At 46.2% G+C, this 27,521-nt stretch overlaps 1 protein-coding gene and 1 long non-coding RNA gene across 5 annotated transcripts in view; one reads left to right on the top strand and one right to left on the bottom strand.

The window, feature by feature from the left end:
* The window catches only part of BMF (Bcl2 modifying factor), an 86,526-nt gene extending 60,333 nt beyond the window's left edge, over positions 1-26,193 (top strand). The window contains exons 5-6 of one of the 4 annotated variants that reach the window (XM_033145046.1): positions 139-299; positions 26,074-26,173. In XM_033145046.1, the coding sequence (XP_033000937.1) occupies positions 139-299; positions 26,074-26,098 (186 nt within the window). In that variant the 3' untranslated portion in view covers positions 26,099-26,173. Of the gene's footprint in view, positions 1-138; positions 300-26,073 lie in introns of all 4 variants that reach the window. The other 3 variants (XM_033145062.1, XM_033145054.1, XM_033145070.1) reach the window with 3 other exon arrangements.
* LOC117044385 lies at positions 118-27,521 on the bottom strand. The gene is made up of 2 exons (XR_004426288.1): positions 27,208-27,521; positions 118-223 (listed from the first exon to the last, which is right to left on the bottom strand). It is a non-coding gene; the product is annotated as an uncharacterized LOC117044385 (long non-coding RNA).

The following is a 27,521-nucleotide window of genomic DNA, read 5'->3' as shown; positions in this document are numbered from 1 at the left end:
ACCTCACTTATCGGTTCATCAGGGTATGTATTTCACAGTTGTAAAGGATCAGCTTTTGGCACCAGTTCACATATAAACTTTGAGATGTACAGCCATAATTATTCCAGATCATATATGTTTATTTTGGATGCCTTTCAGATTTGCATGAAGGATCTGCATTTTCCACTGCTGTCTGTGAAGATTAAGGTCCGTTTTCCTCCCCATATCCTCAGCACTTGTTCAGCTGTTGGTAAGAAAAAAAAGGGATGGGGAGGTTTGGAAGAGCTCTGGATCCTCAGAGAGAGGGTACATACACTCAGGTAAGGGTGGAGGCAACTTTATTAGGGGGGGGAAAAGACTCACGAATCAGAAGCCCTTAATGTTTAATAGGGCTGACAGGAAGTGTGTTTAGGCTTGCAGCCTTACGTCACCCAATGTATCCATGGGGTTGCCAAGCAGGCATGGAATGGTGGCGAGTAACGTGCTGAAATTGTGGGCCCATAACAGGAAGAAGCAAACATTGCAAAATTTATTACTATTGCTTTATATTAATGTACTCGCTGCACCGCAATCCATTTTCCTATGTTCTGCTTTCGCTGAACCTTCCGTGTGTTTTCCATTCCCTGAAAAACTGCCAAGACTCTGTCCGGAGAGTATGAGGAAACCTTACTGAGGCCAAACTCCCATGAACTGCATAAGAAGCCTCTTCTTCTCCCCCTCAAAAACCTTGAGCCTCATGGAAACCGTCTATCTCTATTAAGAGCTAGGAGATTAAGAGGGCTCCTCTTCAGCGTTGTTACCAAGAAGCCTTTTACTCCTGTCAACAGCCTATGAAGACTCCCCTTCTCAATGGACTCTCATAGGTTCTCTTGGGATCAGCTTTTTCAAGTGCACTATGAAGCTGGGATAGAACTGCATGTGGGAGGAAAAGAACATCAACTGTCTATTCAGGATGATTTGGGGGTGGGGTTTGATTCTTTTTCAGAATGAGCACAATACAGCCAAATACTGCATGCATCTGTTCTGCTTGCTAGACTTGAGGTCCTGCAGAATCTTGAATCTGATAACAAGAATTAGGGAAATGGCAATAATGGAAGGGGAGTTTGAGGCTTCAGAGAGTTGAAGGAAACAATACCAGCAAGACAGTGGACACTGGTGGTCTTGCAAAGGGAAACCGTTGGCTTCCAAACAGTGGATTTTGGAGTGATCCTCAAATTTTATTATTTCATATTTTGAAGTGACTGACAAACCACGAACAGCAGGGCCAGCCCACCTTTGAGGCAACTGCCTCAGGTGGCAACATCCACAGGGCCAGCAGACCCCAGTGTATTAAGGGCCAGCCCACCTATGAGTCAAAGTGAGGCAACTGCCACAGGTGGTAGGATCCAACACAGTAGAAGATCACTATGTTGATGTTTCTTCCTCCCTCATTCTTGATGTAGCTCTTCCATCACAACTTCTTTCCTGGTGGGGAGGGGGATGTCATTTTGGGCCCTGCCTCAGGTGCTAAAATGTGTTGGGCTGGCCTACATGAAGAGTAGATTTAATGAGTTTTGGTTCACTATAGTGAGACAATAGTCAACATGAGCACATCCCAAAGATGCAGCCCAAAGAGACAAAAGGCTCTGGTGTCACCCCTTTGGGGTTGACTCCACTGTCCCAGGCAGACCCTCCCTTCTTTAGCATCAGTGCAGATGGACTGGCTTTGGGGCGTGTGTGTGTCTCCTGAACACCTTCAGCCACTAAGACTGATGGTCTATGCTAGCAGTGGTTCTCACACATTTTTTCTCTCAGCCAAACTTTCCAGAATAAAAATTTGCTTATTTGAAAACAAAAAGAAAACAACTCCTAGCCATGCCTGATTTATAACAAAAGAACACAACTACTTTATAATATGATCATGGTCATCCAGAAATCATAAAGCAGTGCAGCTACATAAGAATATAAATCATTCCCAAAATATAATTATAAAAGAGCTTCTCACATATGTACCTTAAGTATGTATACAAACTCAATGAGAGGTGTGAGCTTGCTTTTGCCAGCTAATCTCATTTATAATAGGTCTAATTTGAGACAAAGTCTCATCTCATCAACTCAAGGAGTTCATAACAACATGTTGTGCAGAACTGTAGAAGAATAGGCAATGCTCTTGAAGAGTTTGGATTTGATATCTTGCTTTATCACTATCCGGAGTCTCAAAGCGGCTAACATTCTCCTTTCCCTTCCTCCCACACAACAAACACTCTGTGAGGTGAGTGGGGCTGAGAGACTTCAAAGAAGTGTGACTAGCCCAAGGTCACCCAGCAGCTACATGTGGAGGAGCGGAGACGCAAACCCGGTTCACCAGATTACGAGTCTACCACTCTTAACTACTACACCACACTGGCTCTTGAAGAGAGGTGTGGATACTGTTTCAGGTTGTATATTCCCCCGCCACACACACACCTCCAGTGTTGATACTATACTATACCCAAATGTTCAAACATTTCTGATTGTCCTTGTATCTTCCTGCCACACTTGCCATCATCTCCTGACGCACCCCTTGACAATCGCTACTTTATAGGCTCAGTTGGGCCTAGTCCTGATGAAAATGCCTTCCAGAGACAACAGCCTCTTTGAGGGAGCTGCTTTTGGAAGTGGGATAGTGGGCCTCATGTTAACCAGTACAGTCAAACCTCGGTTGTCAAACGTAATCCGTTCTGGAAGACCATCTGACTTCCGAAATGTTTGACAACCGAGGCGCAGCTTCCGAATGGGAGCTTCTTGCACTCAAGCGGAAGCCGTGTCAGACATTTGAGTTCCGAGGAATGTTTGAAAACCGGAGCATTTACTTCCGGGTTCTCGGCATTCGGGAACTGAAACATTTGAAAACGGAGCTGTTTGAGAACCAATATTTGACTGTACAGTGGTACCTCGGGTTAAGAACTTAATTCGTTCTGGAGGTCCATTCTTAACCTGAAACTGTTCTTAACCTGAGATACCACTTTAGCTAATGGGGCCTCCCGCTGCCACCACGCCACCGCCACCCGATTTCCGTTCTCATCTTGAAGCAAAGTTCTTAACTCAAGGTACTATTTCTGGGTTAGCGGAGTCTGTAACCTGAAGCGTCTGTAACCTGAAGCATCTGTAACCTGAGGTACCACTGTACCAGTACCTCTCCCTACTCCCCCTCTTCCTGCCAGATGCCCCTCTTGATTCCTGCCTTCTGCTCATGTGAGAGGGTGGAGCCTGGCTGGCTAAGAGGACTCCAGAAGAAAACTAGTGTTTGTTGTAACTGCTACTCAATTGGACACATTTCTCATGAAGTTGATCTCGCTGATGTCTATGGGAACTAAGTGCAACTAACAGTCTGGATTCATCCCATTCTTGACAACAGGCAAACCCCACTATGGGAAGTGAAGGAACTCTGTGGAGAAAGAGAATGCTGCAAACAACAGATGGAGGAGTTTCAGAGCAGGAGGTGCACCCTAGGAAGCCTACAGAACACGTAATACCAAAATAAACAGCAAAAACCAACAAAGAGAAATGTAAGCCTCTGCACAGCGAGGGAAATTTTCAGAAGAAGAGACCAATACGGATCAGGCTTTGAAGTGAATTGACATTTTCAAGCCCAAGCAGGTACACGTGCAGCTCGCAGAAACATGAGAATAAAACAATATTAAAAGTGAAGATTACAGAGTGGAAATTTCAATCTGGAAATCTTCTCCCTCCCTCCCTCCCCCCTCCACCGGTTAGTGTAACTATAAGCAAGAAGCAAGTGCCCAGAGGAAATGAGAATTTAAGAAAACTTAGACAATCTGGCAGGGTCCTGAAATGCCGTGCTTTAAATTTGGGAACCACTGCTTGAATGAAAGGAAAAACAGAAAGCAGGACCAGATATTAGCTGGAGAAAAAGACAAGAGCATAAGACCTTCTTTTTGGTGAAATTTTAAGATATCCCATATTGTGTTAAAAATCAAACAATATGCTGCATTAATATGGAAATGCTTGTCATATGGATATATATTTAAAAATCAGTTTTCTAATGGGCAATATTATCTAACTTTCTGTATAATTTTTTCTACTTGCAGGCCAGGCTTTTCCTTCATTAAAATTGGAATTGTGTTGATAGATGCACCCTCGCTATTCTCACTAGCAGTGAGTTCTTGGAGCTGGATGGGAGAAGACTAGATAGAATGCTTAAGCCATTTAGGCAACATTTCTTTCTAAAAAAATATATACAAGCAGAGCATAAATCACATGCTTTCCTACATGCTGTGCAGGAACTGTACCACTTCACCCACCTGCTCTCACTCTCCTCCTGCTTCTTGCAAACTGCACCTGTTGTTGTTGTTGTTGTTGTTGTTGTTGTTGTTGTTGTTGTTGTTGTTGTTGTTCTTCGTGACCCCATGGACCAGAGCAAACTGCACTACACAAAAACAAACACAATATCTTACCTCAAGCTTTGATGGGTTTCTCATTCATATGCAGAAAGTTTCACAAGTAGCCATTAGCTCCCATCAACCAGTCATTCTGGGTTCTTAAGAATAACCTGCCTAACAAAAGGAACAAGCAACCTTTTAAATCAGATCAATGTATGACCCAGAGGAATGGCTGGGTCATATCCCCACCTGCCATTGTAACCCTGTTTCCCCAGTCAGCTGGAGCTCAAGAACAGGACTGCCTTTGGAGCAAGGTGGTTATGCTTCTTGGATTCACCTGCACTTGTTAGCTCAGGCTGTTTCAGGGAATTCTGGTACAGCCCAATTTCCTTCTTTAGGATAACATCATTGTCAATATCCTAACAGACTGCCTGCTGCATACAGTCTGCCTGCTCAGAGACCACAGCAGAAAAGGGCAACCAGAAGGATCACGGAGCTAGCTGAGACAATTCCAGTGCCCCTGAGCATGTCCATCGCCACATTCATTGGTCTGAGCTTCAGGTCTTGAGCACAAAAGGTCTGCGGGAGGCACTTACATGAAATGTCTGGGTTATTGGGGAGCATATTCTATCAGCCTGCCCCCCACCCATCAAGCTGAGGGATGTACTCACACTCAAGCAAACAGGAGAAAAAGCCCTTAGCAGACCTTCCGCCCTCAGCACTGGAAGGTCATGGGCTGACCAGGAGGCAATGCACACAGTGTAGGCAGGGCTTGTGTGCATCTTCCTGCCCCTGTTTTTAAATGCTGTGTGCTCAAGCAAATGCCTGACCAGTTATTTACACTGATTAAAAGGTGGCTTGCATTAATGGGGGGATAAGGCTGTCAGTGACTATGGCTCATGATGGCGATATACCAGAGCCATAGCTATGGCAGGGTGGGAGGTGGGGCTAGCCAGGCTTTTTACTGGCTCCAGGGGGGTGCCATTGAGGCTCCCAGCCTGTGTGTGTGTGTGTGCGCGCGCAAATGCACATGGGGAGGAGTGCCAAACTTGGTCTTTGACCTGAGTGAAATAAAGTCTAGTTTTGCCCCTGCCCTATACTGCCCCCAGCATCTGAAACACTTTGCCTCCAAATGCCAGTCACTGGGGGGGAATAGGGGGAGAGGGCTGTCGTGCTCATGTCCCACAGATGGGCTTCCTATCAAGGCATGGAGATGGCCACTGGGTGGGTTAAGGATGCTGCACTAGATTTTGTCTGGCCAAATATTCCAGTGGAGGGAAACAAGTCCTCTATAAAGGTAAGGTAAAGGGACCCCTGACCATCAGGTCCAGTCGTGTCCGACTCTGGGGTTGCGGCGCTCATCTCGCTCTATAGGCCAAGGGAGCCGGCGTTTGTCCAGAGACAGCTTCCGGGTCATGTGGCCAGCATGACAAAGCTGCTTCTGGCGAACCAGAGCAGCACACGGAAACGCCGTTTACCTTCCCGCTGGAGCGGTCCCTATTTATCTACTTGCACTTTGACGTGCTTTCGAACTGCTAGGTGGGCAGGAGCTGGGACCGAGCAACAGGAGCTCACCCTGTGGCAGGGATTCGAACCGCCGACCTTCTGATCAGCAAGCCCTAGACTCTGTGGTTTAACCCACAGCGCCACCTGGGTCTCCTTGGCATGGAGATGGCCACTGGGTGGGTTAAGGATGCTGCACTAGATTTTGTCTGGCCAAATATTCCAGTGGAGGGAAACAAGTCCTCTATGGACCTAGCTATATGTTAATGATGTGATTAGTAATCACGTCATGGGTTGAAAAAAAATTAAACATGAGACATGGGCAATAGCAGTTGTCCTCCTCATCCATATTATTGATAAGAATCACTCCCCTGTGTTGTAATTAACTTTAGAGAAAGAAGTTATTTTTACCAATACTAGGGACGTAGGACAAGCCCAAATACTGCTGAATGTTGTGCTCCTGAAGACAACTCCCAAAATACACACTCTCTCTCTAACTCACACACACACACACTGCATAATTTTTTTTAAGTCCCAAATATGATTAATATATTGTGTCATTAGGTTGTATTTCTTCCAGTTTCTTTGGTAAATCTACAGCTGCTGACTATTTTTCATTTCTGAAGGTTTGATCTGTCAACCACAGGAAGACAGAAGAGCTTCCCTGAAATCAACCCCAGATATAATATTTTATTCAGTTTGAGCCAGCATTTACCTATGCTAAATAGCAAGAGAGTATGTGCCAGTTTAAAAGATCGAGGAGGGAATCCTGCTACAATTCCCAGTCACATCAGTGAAGTTTGCAATCCTTCAAGGACTAGAAAGTTGGATTTGGAGAATGGAAAGATTGTTATTGAATCTTTCCATTCTCCCAATCCAGCATTTCAGTTCTCTCTTACGAAAGGCAGTGAACATAAGAGGCACTCCAAAATGTTAAGTATGAGCAAAATAGCCACCATTATTATGACTGGCGTTTGAGCGGAAAGAAGGCTTGTGCCTTGCAAGGGGATTCCTGCCAGTGAGGGCTGAGTCACCCACTGTCAGGGTGGGTGACTACCTTCCTTGCAGTAGTATTTCCAAAAAGATCTCTATCTTTACTTTTCTCCACAGGCCTGAATAACAACCATACTCTCAGAGACACTAGTTCATGCAGTGCCTAGTTGAATTATGGCGCTTGTTCCCACAGGAGGCAGTGATCACCACCAACTTGGATGTCTTTAAAAGTGGATCATATAAATTCATGGAGGATAAGGCTCCTAGTGATGATGGATATGTTCTGCCTCCAGTGAGAGGCAGTAATGGTTCTGAATCCCAGTTGCTGGAAATCACAGAAGAGATGAGTGCTCTTGTGCTTAAGGCATCTGGGTGGCCACGGTGAGAACAGGATATAGATCACTGGCCTGATCCAGAAGGTTCTTCTTGTGTTCTGATGTCCCTAGGTTCTAACTATGGGTGAAGGCTAAGCCTCTCCCTACTCTTGTTCTTTCCAACCACTGAGAATCCAGACTTCATCTGTCTACATCCTGGTTACTGTTTTTGGTGCTGCTAAAATGGGACAGAATACTGAGATCAAACTTTTATCAACAGAGAAAACCTAGTCATTTTAAAAAGATTTATACAGCAATCCTATGCACATTTACTGAATACAGTAGTAAGTTTAGGATTATAGTCCAATCCACTCAAAGCTTTGGGGGGTGCTTTCAGATTGTCGTTGTTTGATTCAATCACACACCAGCCAATTCAGTTTGTGCAATTAAAATTTCAGCATCTACTTAAACATTTTTAGTTTGGGTAAGCCTATTCAAACATATAAAAGTTACATGTGTTTCAACTCTTTATAGCTATTTTAATCATCCTTTGAATGCTTTTAAATACCTGTTTTTTAATGATGATTTTAATGTTACATATCTTTGTAAACTGCTTAAAGGTTGTTGCAGTATATACATTTTGATAGATATAAAAAAAGTTGATTTGGAGCTCTTGCACATCAAACCTGCTTCCCCCTCCTTCCCCCTAAAAAAAAGAAGACATTTTGCAAATAAGGAAAGTGATGACAAAATGTACTGGGAAATGTGAGATAACATTTCCTCAGCGCAATGCCATCTAACTTCCCTGCAAGCAAATCAGGAATAATGTTAGATAAATAGCTGGTGTTGTCTAATCTCCTTGCAAACAGGATGAATGCTCAATAAACAGGTCATCTGGAAGTGACCCACGTCTCTGAGCACGTCAACAGGGGGTTGTGACGGTCCATATCCCCCTTTCAGAATGGAATCTTTATCCTCAGAGCACCATCTTTTAAACCACATAGCCATATGACTCTATAACATACTTCCAGTGGCGTAGGAAGGGCGGGGCGTAGGGGGCGCTCCGCCCCCGGTTCCAGGAGAGGGGGGGTGACACTCCCCAGCCCCTCCCCTGCCGCCCGGCACCCTGTCCGTGCTTCTTTACGGATGGGGCTGCCTGACCCGGCGCTGCTGCTCCTGCAGCAAGCGAGCGGCGGGTCGTGGGGCTGCCTGACCCACTGCTTGCTCGCCGGCTTGCAGCTGCGCCGGCCGGATCCACTACGCATGCCCAGAAATTCCGGGCATGCGCAGTGCATCCGACGCGTTGTGGCATCATGACACACACGCTGTGACGCCCTGGCCCTGGGGGGGGGGGTGCCTCCACACCACCACCCCGGGCGGTGAAGAGGCTTCCTCCGCCGCTGGATACTTCAATTCTTTTTGCACTGAAGGGGCACAAGGGCAAGGCATGTTTCCAATCTTTGCACCAGAAGGACACCAACAAAATCCAGGTTTCAGTTCCAGTAACTACAGGCTTCTGCACACCAAACAAGAAAGCAGAAGACATTTCACACCTCTTCTGATGGTTTAAAGGAACCCCAGTGAGATGCTTGGCCTGAGCTTAGTCTAAGAAGTCCCATATCAACTGTTCATTCCACCACCTGTTATTCAGCCTTCTCTGGTGCACTCAATTCTTTCCCTGCATTTGGTCAGAATGCTTGCAATGCCCCATAATCTTTATAGGAAGGAACGTGCACTTTTTGTTTTGTTTTGACATAGTTTGTCAAAGGCTCTGGAAAGGGCGTGAGCAGAGAAATGTCAAAAAGTGCTGATGAAACGAAATGCTAATACACCAAATAAAAGTTTCAGAACAATACGGTATCTCTGGGAAAGTAGAAAGTGGCAGGTGACATTAAATATCCATCATATTTCCGACCAAGGTTTTTTTCCAGTCAGCAATCACACTAACGGCACAATTCTGTACATGTCAATGGGGTTCACTCACATGCTGGACTGGATAGATCTTTGGTCTGTTCCATCAAAACTCTTCTTATGTTCTTAAGACAAGATCCTTTTCAATGTTGTAGAAGATGCAACTGGACTTTGACCAGACAACCCTGCAAATTGAGGACTGTCCTCTGTAAAGTAGGAGGCACAGCCACCCTATCTACTGGTGAGCTCCCCATCCGTTTCCCATGTCTCCACTGAATAGTGTGTCTTCCCAACTCCTGTTCTGTTAGTGCAACTTCAGTTATGCTTTATAGAAGAGCCTCCTGCATTTACACTGGAGTTGTGTGTGCTCCAATTTCTGCAATTTCATTTTGCCCAGTTTATCTGCTGCCGCGTGCAGTCTGGTGGCGCCCTTAATACCCATACACCTAGCCATGCTCTCAGGAAGGGACAGAGATAAGGAAAGATACTTTGAGCAACCTGGACCTTCTGCTGCCATCACAACCCACTTCCTGCTCCTTATTGTGCAAGGTGCACATCCTGCGGCTCTTCCTTGCAGTCTCTTTGTGAGCAGGAAGAGCCTAGTGATAAGAGCTATTTTTAAATCCTCGTAGCTTCAAGCCACAGAAAGCTCATTTAAAAAAACACACAAAAAAACACCAACCAGCTCACACGCAATACTGGAAGTCTGTGTCTGGAATTACGAACACAGGAAATTAAACACAAAACTAGGTTACAATAGCAAGAAAAGAATCAGACGCAAACTGACCTAAACAACGGCAAACAGAGTTGACACAGATTCTGCAAACCGCATCCCACTCCCCACCCCCCTGACAATTTGTTTACATGAATTCAATTAAGGGTGATTTAAAAAAAAAAAAAAAAAAGCCTGATTAAATTACCAGAATGCACTTTGTTGAACAGGTGTGGCATTTGAAGTTGTTACAGTAAGTGCCACACTTTTAACATGGGGGGGGGGAGTGTCAGTACTGTGTACCCTTGGGTACCCCCAGAAAAAAGCATTGGGTACAGCGTGGAGCTACAGTTTTCAGAGTGCTTTAACAATTAATCCCTCTTCATAGGCAACATTGGAAATTGTAGCTTTAAGAAAGGAATAGGGGTCTCTTTTAACAACTCCCAGAACCCTTAACAAGCTACAGGTCCCAGAATTCTTTGGGGAAAGCCATGCCTGTTTAAAGTGGTATCATGCCACTTGATGTTAAGTTGACCTGATATTTCTGGAGTGAGTTAAAGATTTCCCAAACAACCCTGGTCTTCAGCTTTTCCTTCTTTTATTCTCAAACCGACTCTCTGCTTTCTACTGATGCTGGTCATTAGTGTGTGTGTGTGTGTGTGTGTGTGTGTGTGTGTGTGTTGCTCTTGAAAGAAAACAAAGGCACTTTGGGATGAGGATATGATGGGAGATTATTACTCTTTCCCCCTATGGTTCACTAAAAGCAGGCTCTTGTGAAGTGGACCTCTTTTCTGAATGTTTTCTATAGCTCTGCAGAAGGTCCCACGTCTCTTCAACAGAGTGTCCCCTTGCTTGCTGTTTCTGCATAAATGCGGCCCATATTGGAGTAAATAAACAGCCAGGCAGTGTCCCAGACAATGGGCCTTGGCGATGAATTAATAAACTCTGCCTCTTGCATTAGCAGAGTGTGACTGGAACTGGCAGGAGTCCCTGGCCGGACTCCAGAAACTATTATTACTAGACAGAGCCAAAGGAGACTTGGCACGAAACAGGGCCCACAGCTGGAGATTAGGTAACAGAGTCGGAGCGCTCAGTGAGCTGCCAGGGTGCTGGCCATTGTGCCTGAAGAGAGGGTCAAAATTCTGTTTCTGAAGCTCACAGCCGCACGCACACATTACCTTCATAACGTGCAACAGTACAGCCTGTAACAGCAGTGATTTTCTTTTTTCAAAAGGAAAGGGATCTGTTCTTCCAAACACCACAGGGTGCTTACACCAGCAATTTATCTCTGGTTTACTAAGTAACCTTGGAAAGGCTTGCCAAGGTACGCTTTGCAGTTCTCAGGTGATGCAGTTTGGTTTCAAGTGCAGGTATGTTAACTCTGGCACTCCTGAGTTTCCCAGGGAGAATCTATATTAAATGAACAATGTGGACATTACCTTTATTTATTTTTAAGGGTAATTTTCAGTGCACCCTCCAGGGCTAGCCAAGGACAAGACAGCATTCCCCATTTCATCTGCAGATGCTGGCTGGGAAGGCGGTTGAAACTCACTTCAGCGCTGGCAATGAGGCAACATCTTTCCATGCACCTGAGGGCAGTGGACTAGTTTAGGTAGGGTTGCCATATGTCCAGGTTTTTCCAAAATCAGCTCAACAACTTTCCCAAAAAAAAGCTCAGCAAACCTAGATTAGGGAGTGCATGGCTCACACACACAAGGTGGAATTCAGTGTAGCACTAAGTGGGGTGTGCAGGAAGGAAACGAGGTCCGGTTGTTCAATAGACTTTTCCTTCCCCCCCCCTGTCCCCACAAACATGTTTCTGGGTTCCCCTGCAAAAAACAACAACACCCTCTCTGGCAGAGGGCAAGGGAGTCTTGTTGCACAAGCAACAATTTAGCTGAATCTTGCCCACACTGAGAAAGGGTTAAGCATACAACCTGCCATTTCTCCATGGCAAAAAGCCTTCTTTCAAGGATGATTTGCATCAGACAAGCAGCCCTCGGACAAACGGGACATGCAACTGCATTTGTGAGGGAGTCTGAGCAGCAGCTTTCCAAACCTACACAGTCACCGGTGTTTTTAAACCACACTGAAGAATGCAAAAGCCTGCTGGATCAGGCCAATGGCCCATCCAGTCCACCTCCACAGTGTCTAACCAGATGCCTATGTTATATTCAATGGCAGGACCAGAGCACAACAGCACTCTCCTCTCTTGTGTGCTTCCCAGCAACTGGCATTCAGAGGCATGTTGCTTCTCTGACCCTGGACGTAGTCCTTCTTCCTTATGCTGGGAATGAGAATCTTGCATGAGAAAGTTTAAACTACTTACACCAAGATAAGGCACAATAATAACAAAGCAGTTAATAAAAAAAACAGATCTTGAAGGAATTCAAGCAAAATAGAGCAGGCCAGCCGTCAGAACCCAGGCCTCCTTTGTCTCTTGCCATGCTAAGCCCTGGGCTTCTTTAAACTCTGGAGGGAGCAGCATGCAAAGAAGGAATTTGGGGACACTGCTAGAGATACTTTTCTCTTGGAGAAAGGGAAATCAGGGCCCTCTGGGCTGCAAAGGTGCAACACAGCTTTTGCCAACGTGACTAAATTTGTAGTTCGAAACATCTGGAGGGCACCAGGTTGGCAAGGCAATGGAAATGAACAGATCCACTATATTTAGAGGAGCAAACAGTGGCAGAGCACCATCGAGAAACTCATCCATTCCTGTTACCTTTCCTACGATACATGCCAACTCATCAAAATTATATAAAGGCAGGGGCTTATGTTTCTTCCATTTGAAAACTTCCAGTGCGCTGCCCTCTGCACTACTGCCCCTAGCATAATGGTTATGGTCCTTAAGAGCTTAATATAAATAGATCCGGTGTGGTGTAATAGTTGGGGTACTGAACTCGGGCCTTTGGTGACCGAGTTTCAAATCCCTATTGAGCCATGAAGCTCACCAGGAGACTTTGGGGCAGCCACCATCCTTAAGCCTCGTAACCTACCTCGCAGGGTTGTTGTGAGGGGAAAGAGAACCATGCATGCTGCACTGAACTTCTTGGAGGATAAATAAGTGTATAAGTAAAAATAAAAATAAACAGTCCGTCCTCCTGTTCCCTAACACTGCCCACCAATTTTCTAGTCTCTCTCAGCAGCATAGCCACCACATGTAACGAAACACTGTGGTATTCTGTGCATGTTATTTGGTTTGTACATTCCTATTTGCTGTTTCGTGAGGCTATTTTCCTTGAAAAGCGGGATAAAAAAATATTAAATAAATGAAAATAAATGTGCTGTTTAAAAACAAGAGTGGTTAGAGAGCTGGAAAGGCCTCCCAGCAAAAAGACAGGTGGTGAGTCTAGAAGATTAAAATACAAAGTGTGAGGATAAAGATATTGCCATAAAAATTGATAGTCTTCTAGCCCAAGTGGGAAAGTTGGCAGGTGTGAGGCCATCATCTGCATCTAATTGAGATCCATGGCAAAAGATCCATTGGTTTTCATGGCTGTGGATTGTATTCCATGAGCTTGTAAAATATTCTATTTTTATCTGTTGAATATTGGGAGAGAAAGAATCTATAACCCCTCAGCTGTGCTGGAGGAACATTAGATTCTTTTTTAAAAAAAATTTGCGGTGAAACAAAAGTGATGAAGTTCCGTATTTATAATGAAAGGTTACATGGGGAACAGCCTTTCCCTCTGTTGGGCCCTGGCTGGGACATGAATTGTTGGAATCTCGGCACCTGGCCTAAACTCTTGGGAAAGGAAAGATACTCTGTTGATTTGCAGTGGTCCACTGAATCCTTAAAAAGGAGCACTTCCTGCCTGCCACCGCTGAAAAATGATCACCAGAAGGCATGGCCCTTTCAAAGGGGGGTCGTAAATATGGAGAAAGTGAGGCTAGATTAGGAGCCGTAACAGAACACATGCATAGCAGAGAGAGAGAGAGAGAGAGAGAGAGAAAGAGAGGAGAAAGAAAACTGGCACACATATTTGAAAATGCAACTTAATTTATGAACCTGTATGTGGCCAAATTATTTCCCCAGTATATTCCCCATAAAATGCCAGTAGCAATACAAAATAGATGCCTGTTTCTAAATAAAACTACATGAAAAATCAATACCCAAAGGAAGCAGAAGTACCTTCTTCTGAGTGAAGGTATCTGAAGAAGTTTGCATGCACACGAAAGCTCATACCAATAACAAACTTAGTTGGTCTCTAAGGTGCTGCTGGAAGAAATTTTTTTATTTTTTATTTTGTTTTTTCTTCTGAGTAAATTCAACATAAAAACACGAGAAGAGCCTGCTGGATCAGACCAATGGCCCATCTAGGCCAGTAATATGTTCCCACAGTGGCCAATCAGATGCCTGTGGACAGAGGCATACACACACCCTGAAGAAACCACTTTACTGCAATAGCCACATTAGAAATTACTACATTTTACGTGAGGGCAAGGCGAGGAGGAAGGATGAAAAGATCCACCCTTGTGCCACAGTGAGAGGACAGGAAGCTTCTCCTGCGTTTGATCTTGCTGTGACAGCAGAGGCATGGCACCACACATATAAACATCATACACTCCCAAGTCTGATAGGTGATTTTTGCTCCATCCCTTGGCCTTCACCCCTAGCAGCGGCCGGTTTTGTCAACCCCTAGGTCACTGGCAGAGGAAGAGGAGTGCGGGGGGGAGCGCACCGCCCCTGGTAGCGCAATCCCAGTGGGGTGCCATCGCGGCTGCCCACCTGCCTGCGCTGGGACCACACCCCCGCAGGCGGCGTGCCATGCCCCCAGGATGCGCGTCATGCCACTGTGGGCAGTGCGCCACGGCCCCGGGACGGGCGCTAGCCCTGCCCCTGCCTGCTCTCCGCCACTGCCCTAGGTAGGCATCTGCCTGTGGAAAGCCTGAAAGCTGAGCATGAGCGTAACAGCACTCTTCCTACCTGCAATTCTAAGAAGCCTCTCTGAACTCTTGTTTTTATTTTTTTAAGTATGCATAGACCCAAATTAGTAGCATGATAAAGAGATAAGCCGTTGCGGGGATTCGGTGCTGGAGCTTCCCGTGTGTAAGTCTAGGCCACCTACACACGGGATACCAGTTGCCGGGGAAATGCGGCCAGCGTTCCACGTGCGTATTGGCACGGGCGCCGGCCAAGCCTCATAATCTGAAGTTGCGTGAGTAAGTCGGAAATGATGATGCCTCGAAACTAAACTTGAAACCACTTGTGACCTCCTGTACTGTTACCAAAGCAAAGGCGACCAAACTAAGGGCAAAGTTAAAGCACTAAGTGAAACCCCTAACTTTTTTTAAAAATCAAATCCTTTTACCTTTTCCCCAATAAAGACAGACACCGATGTTTCTTTTATGGCTTTGGCTGACCCGCATAGGCTCTTACACTTCCTAGCCCTATGCTAGGCTTTCCCTAAACTAACAGTCCCTGCACCGCCAAATCTTCCGCAATGCTAAGGCTAGCTAAATCTATACCGCCAAATCTTCCGCGATCTAAACCTATGCTAGGTCTAAAGGCTATCTAACCTTTACCGCCAAATCTTCCGCGAGCTACACCCTAACTACCACCTGCACGCGCTTCCAACCCGTCCAGCCCATCCAACCCACTCCCCAAAAACCCCTTAAACTAAACTCCAAAGAAACCTAACCGAACTGAGATCTAAAAGAACCAAGATAACTGAGATCTAACTGAGAAGTATGCCTAAGCGGGGAGCCTCAGCCTTTTATTGATAACCAAGTGTGACATCACGATCGATATATTACCAATAGAAATGCTGTTGCTGCCTCCCAAAAAGGCAGGAAGCAGAATAAACGTCCATTGACAACTTCAAAAACCTCTGGAACTACAATTTTTAGGCGGAGTGATCTCAGTGGCAAAGTGCCCACTGAATCTTACTTTTACTTTCACTTTTAAATGGAAGGATATGAAAAGTAGTTCATAATAAACATTAATATAAACAAATAACCATGGATTCTTACGAATCCACGAAGTGTATTCCCACAAGCCATACATTACCTGAGCAAGACAGAAACTGTTGCCCTGCGGCTCTTTTGTCCTTCCAGCTGCATCTTTATCATGAAGTCATTTGTATTGCATTTGTCTTTGTTACAGTTGTATCTCCTGCCTTACCACCAAAAATGTCTAGCACCTAACTAGAGTAAAATCCACAACCAAAGACAACATTTCACATTCAGCTACATGACAATGGCTGCTATCCTATACACACATAACCAATGAATAAGACCTGTTGAACTCAGTGAAACTTCCTTCTAAGCATACATGCATAAAAAGGTAAAGGGACCCCTGACCATTAGGTCCAGTCGTGTCCGACTCTGGGGTTGCAGTGCTCATCTCGCGTTAACAGCCGAGGGAGCCGGCGTACAGCTTCCAGGTCATGTGGCCAGCATGACAAAGCCGCTTCTGGCGAACCAGAGCAGCACACGGATGTGTTAATCCTAAACATTTATTGTGGTTATGTTTTTGTACCCTTTAATAGCAATATCAGTATTATCAGTTCTGGTCAAACAATCAACAGGTTTGCATGGTAAGTTCTACTCAGAGCAGAACCACTGAAAGTCATGAATCTCAGTCATGTTCATTCATTTCAAGGAGTCTGCTCTGAGTATGACAATGAACCTGTGGCCCTCCAGATGTTGCTGGGCCACAGTTCCCATCATTGCTGACCACTGGCCATGTTGGCTGGAGGAAGTTGTAGTATCATAACATCTGGAGGAACGCAGCCCAAGTCTTATATGTTGTCTGTAACACCCAATATATTATTTGTCCAAAGTAGATATTTTAAAAAGAGAAACAGGTTATTTTCCAGCTTTGGTTCTACTATCAGATCAGTGAAGGGAAATATTATAAACCCCTCTGATTTCATGAGATTTCACCACTTCCAAGATATTCATGGCATTGAACCAATCCTTAAATGCAGGACATCTGTGAACCCAAACAGCAACCATTTCTGGATCTGGCCATCATTTGCTCAGCTTTTCTCTAATTAAACAATCCACACTCCTCATCGGTTTCCCATTTCCTACCCCCAGACTGTTACTTTTAATTTCCCCCACTTTAACCCTCCTCACGATTTCCCTTTAATCTTCTGTCTTTTCTTCTCTTCCACCAACCTTTCTGTCATATACCAGTAAGTGAAGATCTCCAGAGTCTTCTCTCTCCTGCATAGTGTGTGGTGCAATATGGCCTTGCTACACCAGCGGATAGCTTGGTGGCATGAAGGTGCTTACCTGACCTCCCAGCAGGTGAGTCACTGCTGCTCATGGGCAGGGGGGGGGGGTGAGGTGATGAGGAGGGCAATGAAATGAAAGCATGTCAATGTGGCTTGGCTGGAGTGGTTGCACTGCACTGACCTTGCCCCTTCCAGTAAGCAGCAGAGACTCACACCTGCTGAGAGGTCAGGTAAGCTGTTCTGCCTCACCATGCTAGACACTTCTGCCTAGCTGCCACTGTACCATACACTGCAATCTGCCTGCTACCAGGTTTAATTCTTCCCTGGAATCTAACCATCTCAAGAAGAATGGCCTGTTTTATGTTACAGGATGCCTACAACATACCCTCTATGCACCCACACTTTTCTTTGATGTTTCAGGATATACTGTACTTCCAAGTATCAACACTTAGGTTTGTAACATTGAATTCTCCACTCATTTGTGAGTACGCATACAGATGCTTTTATTATTTTCAACATAGATGCGTTCGGCTTTTTCCCTTGTCTTCTTTTGTTACTCTGCTGGGCTATGCACTGCTCAGCACGGCAGAGAAAATCTAAAGTGGGATATATGGAAATGTGCCGGGTGCATGAAACATTTCTGAAGCGGTTGGATCTGGCATTCCAAAACAAACAAAGGGGTCAAATGACCTTTCAGCCTGACTTCTCACACTCTCCCCACCCCCCATCCCGAGACATTAAGAAAAACATTTCGGAAAACAATGAACGCTCATGCTAATGTAACCTCCCTCATGGCCTAGTTCCTGCCAAGAGCAACATTTCAAGGCTACAAGGTGCGGGTTGTAGAACGGGAAGGAGAAAGAGACAACTAAGGGCATTTTCACACGTAAGGCTTAAATTGGCTTCGTGTTAAAATCTTATTGCAAATGTGAAACTATACTGCGTTCAGTTACTCTTCTGAATTCGTCCTTGAACCCAAACCCATGTGTTTCAAACACACAATTTAGGGTCACTTGTGAAAATGCCTGAAGCAAATACTGGCTTTCATTCATCATTGGCCACCTTTGGCTGCAACAGGTCAAAGGTCAAGGAGTCAAGAGAACAGATTATTACTAAATGACTTATTCATGTGAGTACCAGAAAGAGCATAATAACTAAAGAAGGGTGATGAAAATGTCCACTGAGAACCATTCAAGCTTGCCAGACAAACGGATAAGGAGTATAGGGTGTGTGTGGTCTTAAAGGGAAAAAATGTATTTTCATACTCTGCCAGACAATTTTGCACCACAAATCACACTACATATCTATTGATAAGAACACTGGAAATGCCCATTGATCTGGCACACAAAGTCAGAGCAGTGCATATTCTAAAGAGGACTGTCCTTTTAAGGGCACTAAGCCAGGTGGAAGTTCCACAGGCGCAGCTTCTCCCATCACAGTGTGGCAGTGGCAGGAAATCCCCACCTTGGCTGTTGTTGCTCTGCTTCAAAGCTCTTAAAGGGACAGAATTTCTTTCCTTTTTGGAACAAAGCCACCTGAATTAAATCTGATTCCAGTGCCAGGTAGCAAATGCTACATGTGATGATATAGCAGAAAATCTATTTATGAAAATGTAACCACATGTTGGAAGGAGCCATGCTTTAGCACGAAGGGCGGGGGAATGCTTTTTGGACCATTTAGCAGCATCAGTTCCCACAGTGCGGACTGCAGCAGCTCTGGTGTAACATTCCCAGCTGCTAAAGAAATCAAGAGCTTTGAGGCTTGAGTTTGCTCTGGAGTCTGTAACGTTTTCTGGAACAAATCTTTGGACTGTATTTCTGCTGGAAAGGGTGGGAAGCTGCCTCTTATCTGTACCCAAGAGGGTTCTGGGTGGCTTTTGGTGCTTCCAGGCTGGTGGCTGTTAATGCTATCCCATTGCTCTTCCTCTGTAAGCTACATGGAATTGCAACTGAATACCCAAGCAATCCCCATTTTAGGCATTACCAATCGTGCACACAGCGCCAAACCCGGAAATGACCTGGAAACATAATAAAATATGGCACTAAAAGGCGGGTTGGGGGTGGAATGGGGTGTTTCAATTGCACGCGATTTCACGCCAGCACACAATGACCCTGATAAAATGATGCCACTGGGAAGCATAATATGCACCGAATAAATTGCGTGGTGACTTTTTATGATTGGGAAAGTAATGTGATGGGGAAATGCAGTGAAAAGTACGGGTTGAATGAATGATGAATAGGAAGGTGTGCAAAGCCAACCAGCGTGAATGGTCATTGCCATATAACCACCCTGTAAACAGATCAGAACAAATGCTCAGTGAAGACAGGACCTAACTCCTGTGTAAGTTTTGTGCAAGCAAATCAGGATGGTGAATTAACAGGTCATTTGGAACAGCCATAAGAAAAGACAGAAGAACCACGTGTGTGTGTGTGTGTGTGTGATTGATTGATTGATTGAATGACACCATCATATATCTGCCTCATAAAAAGCAAGTGAACAAAAAGCGCAACCATTCTGGAGTAAATGCCAAGTGCGGAAGTAAATTTTATTTATTCGGCCGATGGTATCCTTGAAGGAAAGGTGCAGAATGCAATAGTAACATTGGAAGAGCAGTGGTCTTTTCATGGGAACATAGCAAGTTGCCCTATACCAAGTCAGACTGTTTTATTTTGTTTATTTTTAATTAAAGATTTCTTAGTTTACAAAAATACGTGCCTTGTCTCTTTTTTCAAGTTGTGTTTTCTACAGATCAGTTGTGAGACATTAGTGTTGCATGCAGTATTAGGTTAGGAAGGAAAGGGGAGAATGGTGAGTTGGGTAGGGGTTGGGTGGTTATGCTTCTATTCTTGTACTTAGTGTATGTGTGGGGTTTTGTGTCAGCGTCACTTGTGTGGGTTCTCTTACTATTCACTTGTGGTATTTCCTTGGTAGTGAGAGAGGTTGGGGTGGCCTAGGGTGTGGTTGGTTATCTTTGGTTGGCTGTAGTGAGAACCAAGTCGGACTGTTGATCACTATTGTTGCCCCTGACTGCTCCAGGATTTCAGACAGGAATGGAACTGTGGACCTTTTGGAGACAGAGCATTTCAGGAATGCAATGATATGGTTTCTGTCATCTGTTCTTCAAGACCAGCAATACAAATACAAGGAAAGGACTGGCTAAATTGGGCATGTAAAACCAGCAACCCTGGGAATCTGTCCCATAATTGGTAATCGGCATATTAGCAGGCCTTAGGTGCTGGTGCGGGAGTAGAAGGGAAGGTTAGGAAGGTTACATAAACAACTCATCTAGTCTTTTGTTAATGTTCATTTTTATGGCTCCTCTGTGGCAAAGAGTTTCTCAGGAGAAACACGATTCTGTGGCTCTTCCTCTAGACTCAGTATAAACGTATTAGGCATTATTTTTATTATCTGAGCCCCAGTGAGTAATGTTCAGTTTATTAAACAGTGACTCAACCCCACGTTCTCCCTCTCCCTCCCTTTCTTCTTAATGGAACACTGTTTTTCCTCAGTGGTGGGATTAAGCTGACCTGTTTCATCAGAATTTACCTAACAGTTGCCCTCATGTTGCAACAACTAGCTTCAATTTCATCCCACAAAACAAAACAAAAATCTCTCTTCTATCGTATTGTAAATTATTTACAAAAGGGAAAAAAATATGATGAATCATGATAACTCTGTGGCTGGAGACGAGGTATTTATAGCTTTAAATTGGTCTTTCCCACATAATAACAAGATCCCCGCCCCATACTACTGACATCTAGATTTGCCAGATTAGAAGTTCACAAAAGGGTCACTTGGGGTATCTGAAATAATGGACGCCCAGTCTGTTCTATGGCACTGTGGTGCTCATTAAGACTTACAGTACAAGAAGAGCATCTGGCAAATGTAGCCCAAGCTTTGGCCAAAAAACAAAACAAAACAAACAAAAACAACCCAACAACTTTTGTGTCCGGATTTCCAGTTTTTGAAATATGGCAACCCTAAATAAGCTGAAGCTGTTAGTTGATGCTGCTGGGAAGCCTTTATAGGCCGAACTGCAGGCTGCAGATACTGGGGAGAGGGGCAAATCCACGCCATAGTTTATTTAACACCTATTTAATGCGCATGGCTTCTCTCAAAGAATCTTGGGAACTGTAGTTTCTGCCTCATAGAGCTACACTGTAATTATCAGCACTCTTAACAAAATACAGATCCCAGCAGGGGTGTTTCTAGCCCCTTGGCTGCCAGCAGGGGCGTTCCTAGCCCCTTGGCTGCCCGGGGCGGGAAGCCAAGAGGCACTCCTGGGGGGCGGGGCATCGCTGCGTGTGTGTCATGACGCGCGCGCGCGGCGGCGACACCCCGCCCCCGGGGTATGCCAGGCGGGGGCTTGGGGGCCTCGGCGGGCTGCAAAGAGCCCCGAAGCCGCTGCCGTAGCGCAAAGGGGTGCCAGGCTGCGGCTTCGGGGCTCTTTGCAGCCCGCCGAGGCCCCCAAGCCCCCGCCCGGCATCCCCGGGGGCGGGGCATCGCTGCGCGTGCGTCATGACGCACGCACACGCGGCGACGCCCCGCCCCCGGGGATGCCGGGCCGCCACTTCGGGAGCCTCGTCCGTGCAGCGCTGCTGCTCCCGGGGTGACGGAGGGAGCGGCGGCGCGTGGGAGTGGTGGGAGGGGCCGCCGCTTGTCACCCCACGCGCCGCCGCTGCCTCTGTCACCCCGGGAGCAGCAGCACCGCACACACCCGCCTAGGGGCGGGACGAGGGGCGGCCCGCCCCCACCCTACGACGCCCCTGGCTGCCAGGGGCGGCAAGCCAAGAGGCACCCCTGGGGCGGGGCATTGCGGCATGTGCATGCGTCATGACGCACGTGCACAGCGCGATGCCATGCCCCTGGGGATGCCCCCGCAGGGGGAAAAAAGGAAAGCAAAGCGGTTGCTTGAACGCGCCCGCTTTGCTTCCTTTTCTCTCCCTTTTGGCGCCGAAAGGGGTGGCCGAAAGGGGGGGGGGAGAAGCAAACAGGCGCGTTTAAGCGGCCGAAGGGGGGGAGCGCCCGTTTGCTCCCCCCCTTTCCCTTTTGGACGCTTCTTTCGGCGCTGGCTGGGCTGCGGCTCTGCAGCCCAGCCAGCATTGAAAGAAGCGTCCGAAAGGGGAGAAAAGTGCCAGTTTGCTTCCCCCCCTTTTCCCTTTCGTCCGAAAGGGAAAAGGGGGGGAAAGCAAACGGGCGCTTTTCTCCCCTTTCTTTCGCTTCTTTCGGTGCCGGCTGCGCTGCAGAGCCGCAGCCCAGCCAGCGCCGAAAGAAGCGTCCAAAAGGGAAAGGGGGGGAGCAAACGGGCGCTCCCCCCCCCTTTCGGCCGCTTAAACGCGCCTGTTTGCTTCTCCCCCCCCCTTTTCGGCTGCCCCTTTCGGCTCCGCAGCCCAGCCAGCGCCGAAAGGGGCGGCTGAAAGGGGGGGAGAAGCAAAGCTGGCGCGTTTAGGTGGCCGAAAGGGGGGGAAGCGCCCGTTTGCTCACCCCTTTCCCTTTTGCCGCCGTTCGTTCCGTCGCCCCAGGAGCAGCAGCACCGCACACATTGTGTGCTGCTGCTCCCACGGCGATGGAGCGAGCGGTGGTGCGTGGGGGTGACAAGCGGCGGCCCCTCCCATCACTCCCCACGCACCACCGGTCACCCTGGGAGGAGCAGCGCTGCACGGACGGGGTGCTCGCTCGGCCGAGCGAGCACCCCGTCCGTGCAGCGCTGCTGCTCCCGGGGTGACAGAGGGAGCGGCGGCGCGTGGGAGTGGCGGGAGGGGCCACCGCTTGTCACCCCCACCCGCCGCTTGTCGCCCTGTCACTGGGGGCGTACCGCCCCTACCGCCCCTCCCCAGCGACGCCCCTGGATCCCAGGATTCTTTGGTGGAAGTCATGTGCACCGAATAAGCTTTGAATTTACCTACATGGATGTGGGTGGTTGGGAGACATGCACACCTGTATACATCAGTCACCATGCGTCAAAACCACACTACTCTGGCACTTATGTATGCTGATGCTTCCCAACATATGACAGTACACAGAATTTTGGGTATAGTTATATAAGGGAAAATGTAACATATTAAACCATCCTGGAGAGGGGCAGATCTACTATGAAACTAATGAATCTTAAATTTCAGGGCCTCTAATCCTGGAGGGGCTCCAGAAGCTACTTTAGTCCACATTGCTTAATTTGTGAACAGGAGGGCCCTCAGATGTAGGAGGAATGATTTAACAATATATATATATATATATATATATATATATATATATATATATATATATATATATATATATATATATATATATATATTAAATGAAGTAATACACATTGCCATCTGAAGAGGAAGTTCTCCATAGCATCATGAAGTCCAGAGTCTAAAATTGCCTAATTGTGCCACTGCTCTTTATGTATTGTTAAGAATAACTGGTACCCTGCAGCAGAGCAGAATTTGGGAGCAAATTCTGTTAAAAATCAAGGGGACATATTTCTGTGTGAATTCAAAAAGAGCAAGCTGTAGAAACAGAGTCCTTTCTTCTAGCGTAATCTTTAAGATATAACTACTCTGGGAGTAGGGATTTCCCATATAACACACACCCTCTCACTCTCTCTCTCTTATACACACGCGGGGGGAGAGAGAGAGAGAGAGAGAGAGAGAGAGAGAGAGAGAGAGAGAGAATAAATAAATACTGTATGAGTGTTGTTCTCTGCCAAGGAAAAACTAGATATGAAGAGGCAATAGTGAATATGAAACACTAATTAAAACTTATGAAACTAGCAACAAACTTCTGACTGGATTATTTTTTCAGGATTGCCACACTTAGGGGCTGGATGGAGAATTTTATTTCAGTAATCCTGTGATCTGATTCATGAAACCAGTTAACATTCTGCTGAGGTGCTCAAGAACATGATGCTCTAATATGTTCATGCTTCCATCACTGCCATCCTCAAAGGAACACTGCTATCATATAGATAGGCTGCTGATCCCCAATTGGCTGGGAAATTAATATGAATGATAAATGCAACTATAACCCCCCCCCCATTTCTGAAGTAATTAATTCCGAGCTGAGATGAGACCACAGCCACCGCTCATATCACGTACAGATTTATTTATGCAAAGTTTCCATAATGAAATCCTTTTACTTATCCAGCCTACTTTACGACTCACGCCACTATGTATCCAGCATGCTTTATGCACACAATCAACACACAACATACACCATGTCCCAGATGTCCCATGGCCATAGACAATTTCATGTCCCTCGGCATGTTCAGATATTGGTAGCTGTACTGTGAAAACTGTAAACAGCTGTCACAATGATATTTACAGGTAATTAGATCAGGGCCAGATTTGCTGCAATCAGAACTGATGATCTATTGAGGAACGTCTGTTTCCTATTATCAGAACAATCTACTTTTCCTTTTCTGGATTTCACTCTTATATTTGAACTGTGGCAGGCTGCAAATCTTATATCTACAGCAGCTGCCTTTCTCTATTCAAAACTAAACAATCCTTTTTAAGGCATGCCTAATACACACACCACACACGGGTATTAGGACGCAGGTGGCGCTGTGGGTTAAACCACAGAGCCTAGGGCTTGCTGATCAGAAGGTCGGCGGTTCGAATCCCTGTGACGGGGTGAGCTCCCGTTGCTCGGTCCCTGCTCCTGCAGTTCAAAAGCATTCAGTGGGAAGGTAAACGGCGTTTCCGTGCACTGCTGTGCTTCGCAATGCTGGCCACATATATGCCGGTTCCCTCAGCCAGTAAAGCGAGATGAGCGCCACAACCCCAGAGTCGTCCGCGACTGGACCTAACAGTCAGGGGTCCCTTTACCTTTTAACACACACACACACACACACACACACACATTCTAGTCTCATCTATTCTGATCTAAACCTAGCAAGTAGCAACATCTGAAAATCAGGGCAGGGCAAATATGGCAAACAATATTGGGCTGGCCTTGAGAAGAACATCTCTATGACAAATTATCACACTAGCAGCATGGCACCAACCACAGTATGATCAAAGAATCATCAAATTGCAGAGTTGGAAGGGACCCCAAGGGCCATCTAGTCCAATTCCCTGCACTGCAGGAATCTCAGCTAAAGCATCCATAATATGATGGGATGGTGTTTTCCTCTAGTCAAAAGCAATGTGGGCCACCACCTGGGATAGGACAGCAGAGAGATGTCTTCTCCTACTCTAGCTAGAGGGTGTGTGTGCCATTTTAATACGAAAACATCATGTGGAGTCTTGTTCTGCCTTAGTTTGTGTGGACTGAAGTAGGGGAACACCCCAAGTGGTCATAAACACTTTTTAAAAAATGTATGCCTGGATAGCTCTGTTGGTTAGAGCGTGGTGCTGATTATACCAAGGTTGCAAGTTTGAGCCCCGTATGGGACAGCTGCATATTCCTGCATTGCAGGGGGTTGGACTAGATGGTCCTCGGGGTCTCTTCCAGCTCTACAATTCTATGATTCTATGTGTGATTTCAGTATATGACAAGCTACAACCTGTAGACAATCTATGATGCAAATGTAGGCTAAAAGTTGGCTCTGATCCAGTGGAAGAGGCATAGCCTCCCCCCACAACCAATTGACTAGAATAAGCACTTAATGGATGTGTTTGGACATTTATCTAGGAAGCCTTCCAAACAATGTTTTGATTGAACAAAACTACATATGGAAAATGAATACACAATATGGAGGGGCCCCCTTTCATTGGCACGGGGCTCTGAGAACATTCAACAAGCCCAATTACCCTTCGAAGAGGCCGTGAAAGGCAACTGCACTCATGAGTGTGCCAATGGAAACTCAAGGTGTGGGACACTTTATCTGCAAAACCAACATTTTGTACAAAGTAAACTGAGCCAGCAAACGGCATTGCAGCTTGCAAATCTCGGACAAAAGCATTCGGCATAACCTATGGGTGGCCTTCGACCTTCCCGCTGCTGCTGCTGAGGCTGAGCTCTTTCCTTTGAGTTAGTTCATGGCCCTGAGCTTTTTAATAAGGGAGTTTCTGTTTTAGTGTATATCTGCTTCATTAAACAACCTATAGTGCACTAGACAAGGCAGAGGGTGGGCAGCTTGTTAAAGGTTTAATGAGTAAACACTCTTTCTCCCTTTCCCCCTTCAGCTTTATCCATGGCCACTCAGCCTGAAACGGGACTCTGCTGGGCAGCCGAAAAGGCTCCTGTGCTTGTCTCCAGCTCAGAGGAGACCCTGGTGCATCTCTGAATGAGAATGTCATCGCAAGGAGTACTTATGTGTGTGAACACGAGAATATAAGAACAGCCTGCTGGATCACAAAATCTCCATTAGCTTATAAAATACATAAAATAGGCCTGCTGGATCAGGCCAGTGCCCCATCTAGTCCAGCATCCTGTTATCACAGAGGCCAACCAGATTCTGGCAAACTAGCCTGAAGTTGGTTCTGGACAATTTATAGTCCAAATGGATTCCGTTTTTATGCATCCAATTGCTTCATGCTGCCCAATATTAATATCTGCAATAAAGGATGCCTGTTAGATCATTACTGCTGCCTCATCTTATACATTGTGACAGTTTATGTGCCTCAACCACAGCCATACAACCTGTTGGGAAGAGCCATGGCTCAGTGGGAGAGCACAGGCTCTTCACACATCAGGTTGCAGGTTCAATCCCTGGCGTCTCCAGGTAGGACTGACCCTGGAGAGCCACTGATGGTCAACGGAGACAATATTAGGCTAGATGGACCTATTCCTGCATTGCAGTGGCTTGTTCTAGATAAGCCTTGGTGTCCCAGCTCTACAATTCTATGATTCAATGGTCTGACTTGGTATAAAGCAGCTTCCTATGTTTGGTGATGATCAGTTTACCCTGTGAAGAAGGGGGGGAGGGTTATGTGGATCAAGTGCAGCTGGAGTTCACCCTCCCCCCCCCCCAAAAAAAAACACACGTTACATTTATATGCTGAACATATTTACCCATCAAACAGAAATTACACAATCAAACGGTGGACAGTTGCTCCAGATTTCTGCAGGCCTGCTTGCTGATTCCCTGCCATTTTATTGTTTGGTTAGTGAGTGCTAATGCTAATCATTTGCAGAATGAGACCCTGAGGGGCAACATATTGGCTGTGCGAAGGTACAGCAGGTCTCGGAACAAAACCAGAGGAACAAGCACTCCGTCTGCCACCACAGAGAGCTTTTCCATGGTCAAACTGCAGAGATGAAGGTGAGTTTACAGTGCCACGAGTGCTAAGGCAGTTAATGTTTAACATGATTATTACCTCATCTTCCAGGGGCTGCTTCTAAGCATAACAAACCGATGACAGGCCCCTGATAGTTCAGAGGAGAGCAGGGAAGGCCGAAGGCGATGATGAGCGTAACTTCCCTTCCCCCCCTGTTTTGATTTTCTGCTCTGCTACTCCCAAGCTTTGGCTGGGCATGACCCCTGGCTGCTTTTTCCATAATTACCAGCTCCTGCCAGATTTACTGTGGAAGTTAACGTCTGTTCCAGCCAAGTCAGCCCTCAAGGACTATTACACTGCATCGGGACAGTAACCCCTTCATTACAAGGCAGGCTGATGCAAAAAAAGAAAGG

Source organism: Lacerta agilis, chromosome 1 (assembly GCF_009819535.1).
Source record: "Lacerta agilis isolate rLacAgi1 chromosome 1, rLacAgi1.pri, whole genome shotgun sequence".
NCBI classification, from domain to species: Eukaryota; Metazoa; Chordata; class Lepidosauria; order Squamata; family Lacertidae; genus Lacerta; species Lacerta agilis.
The sequence above is the reverse complement of the archived record's forward strand: the minus strand, read 5'-3'. Positions and strand labels throughout refer to the sequence as shown.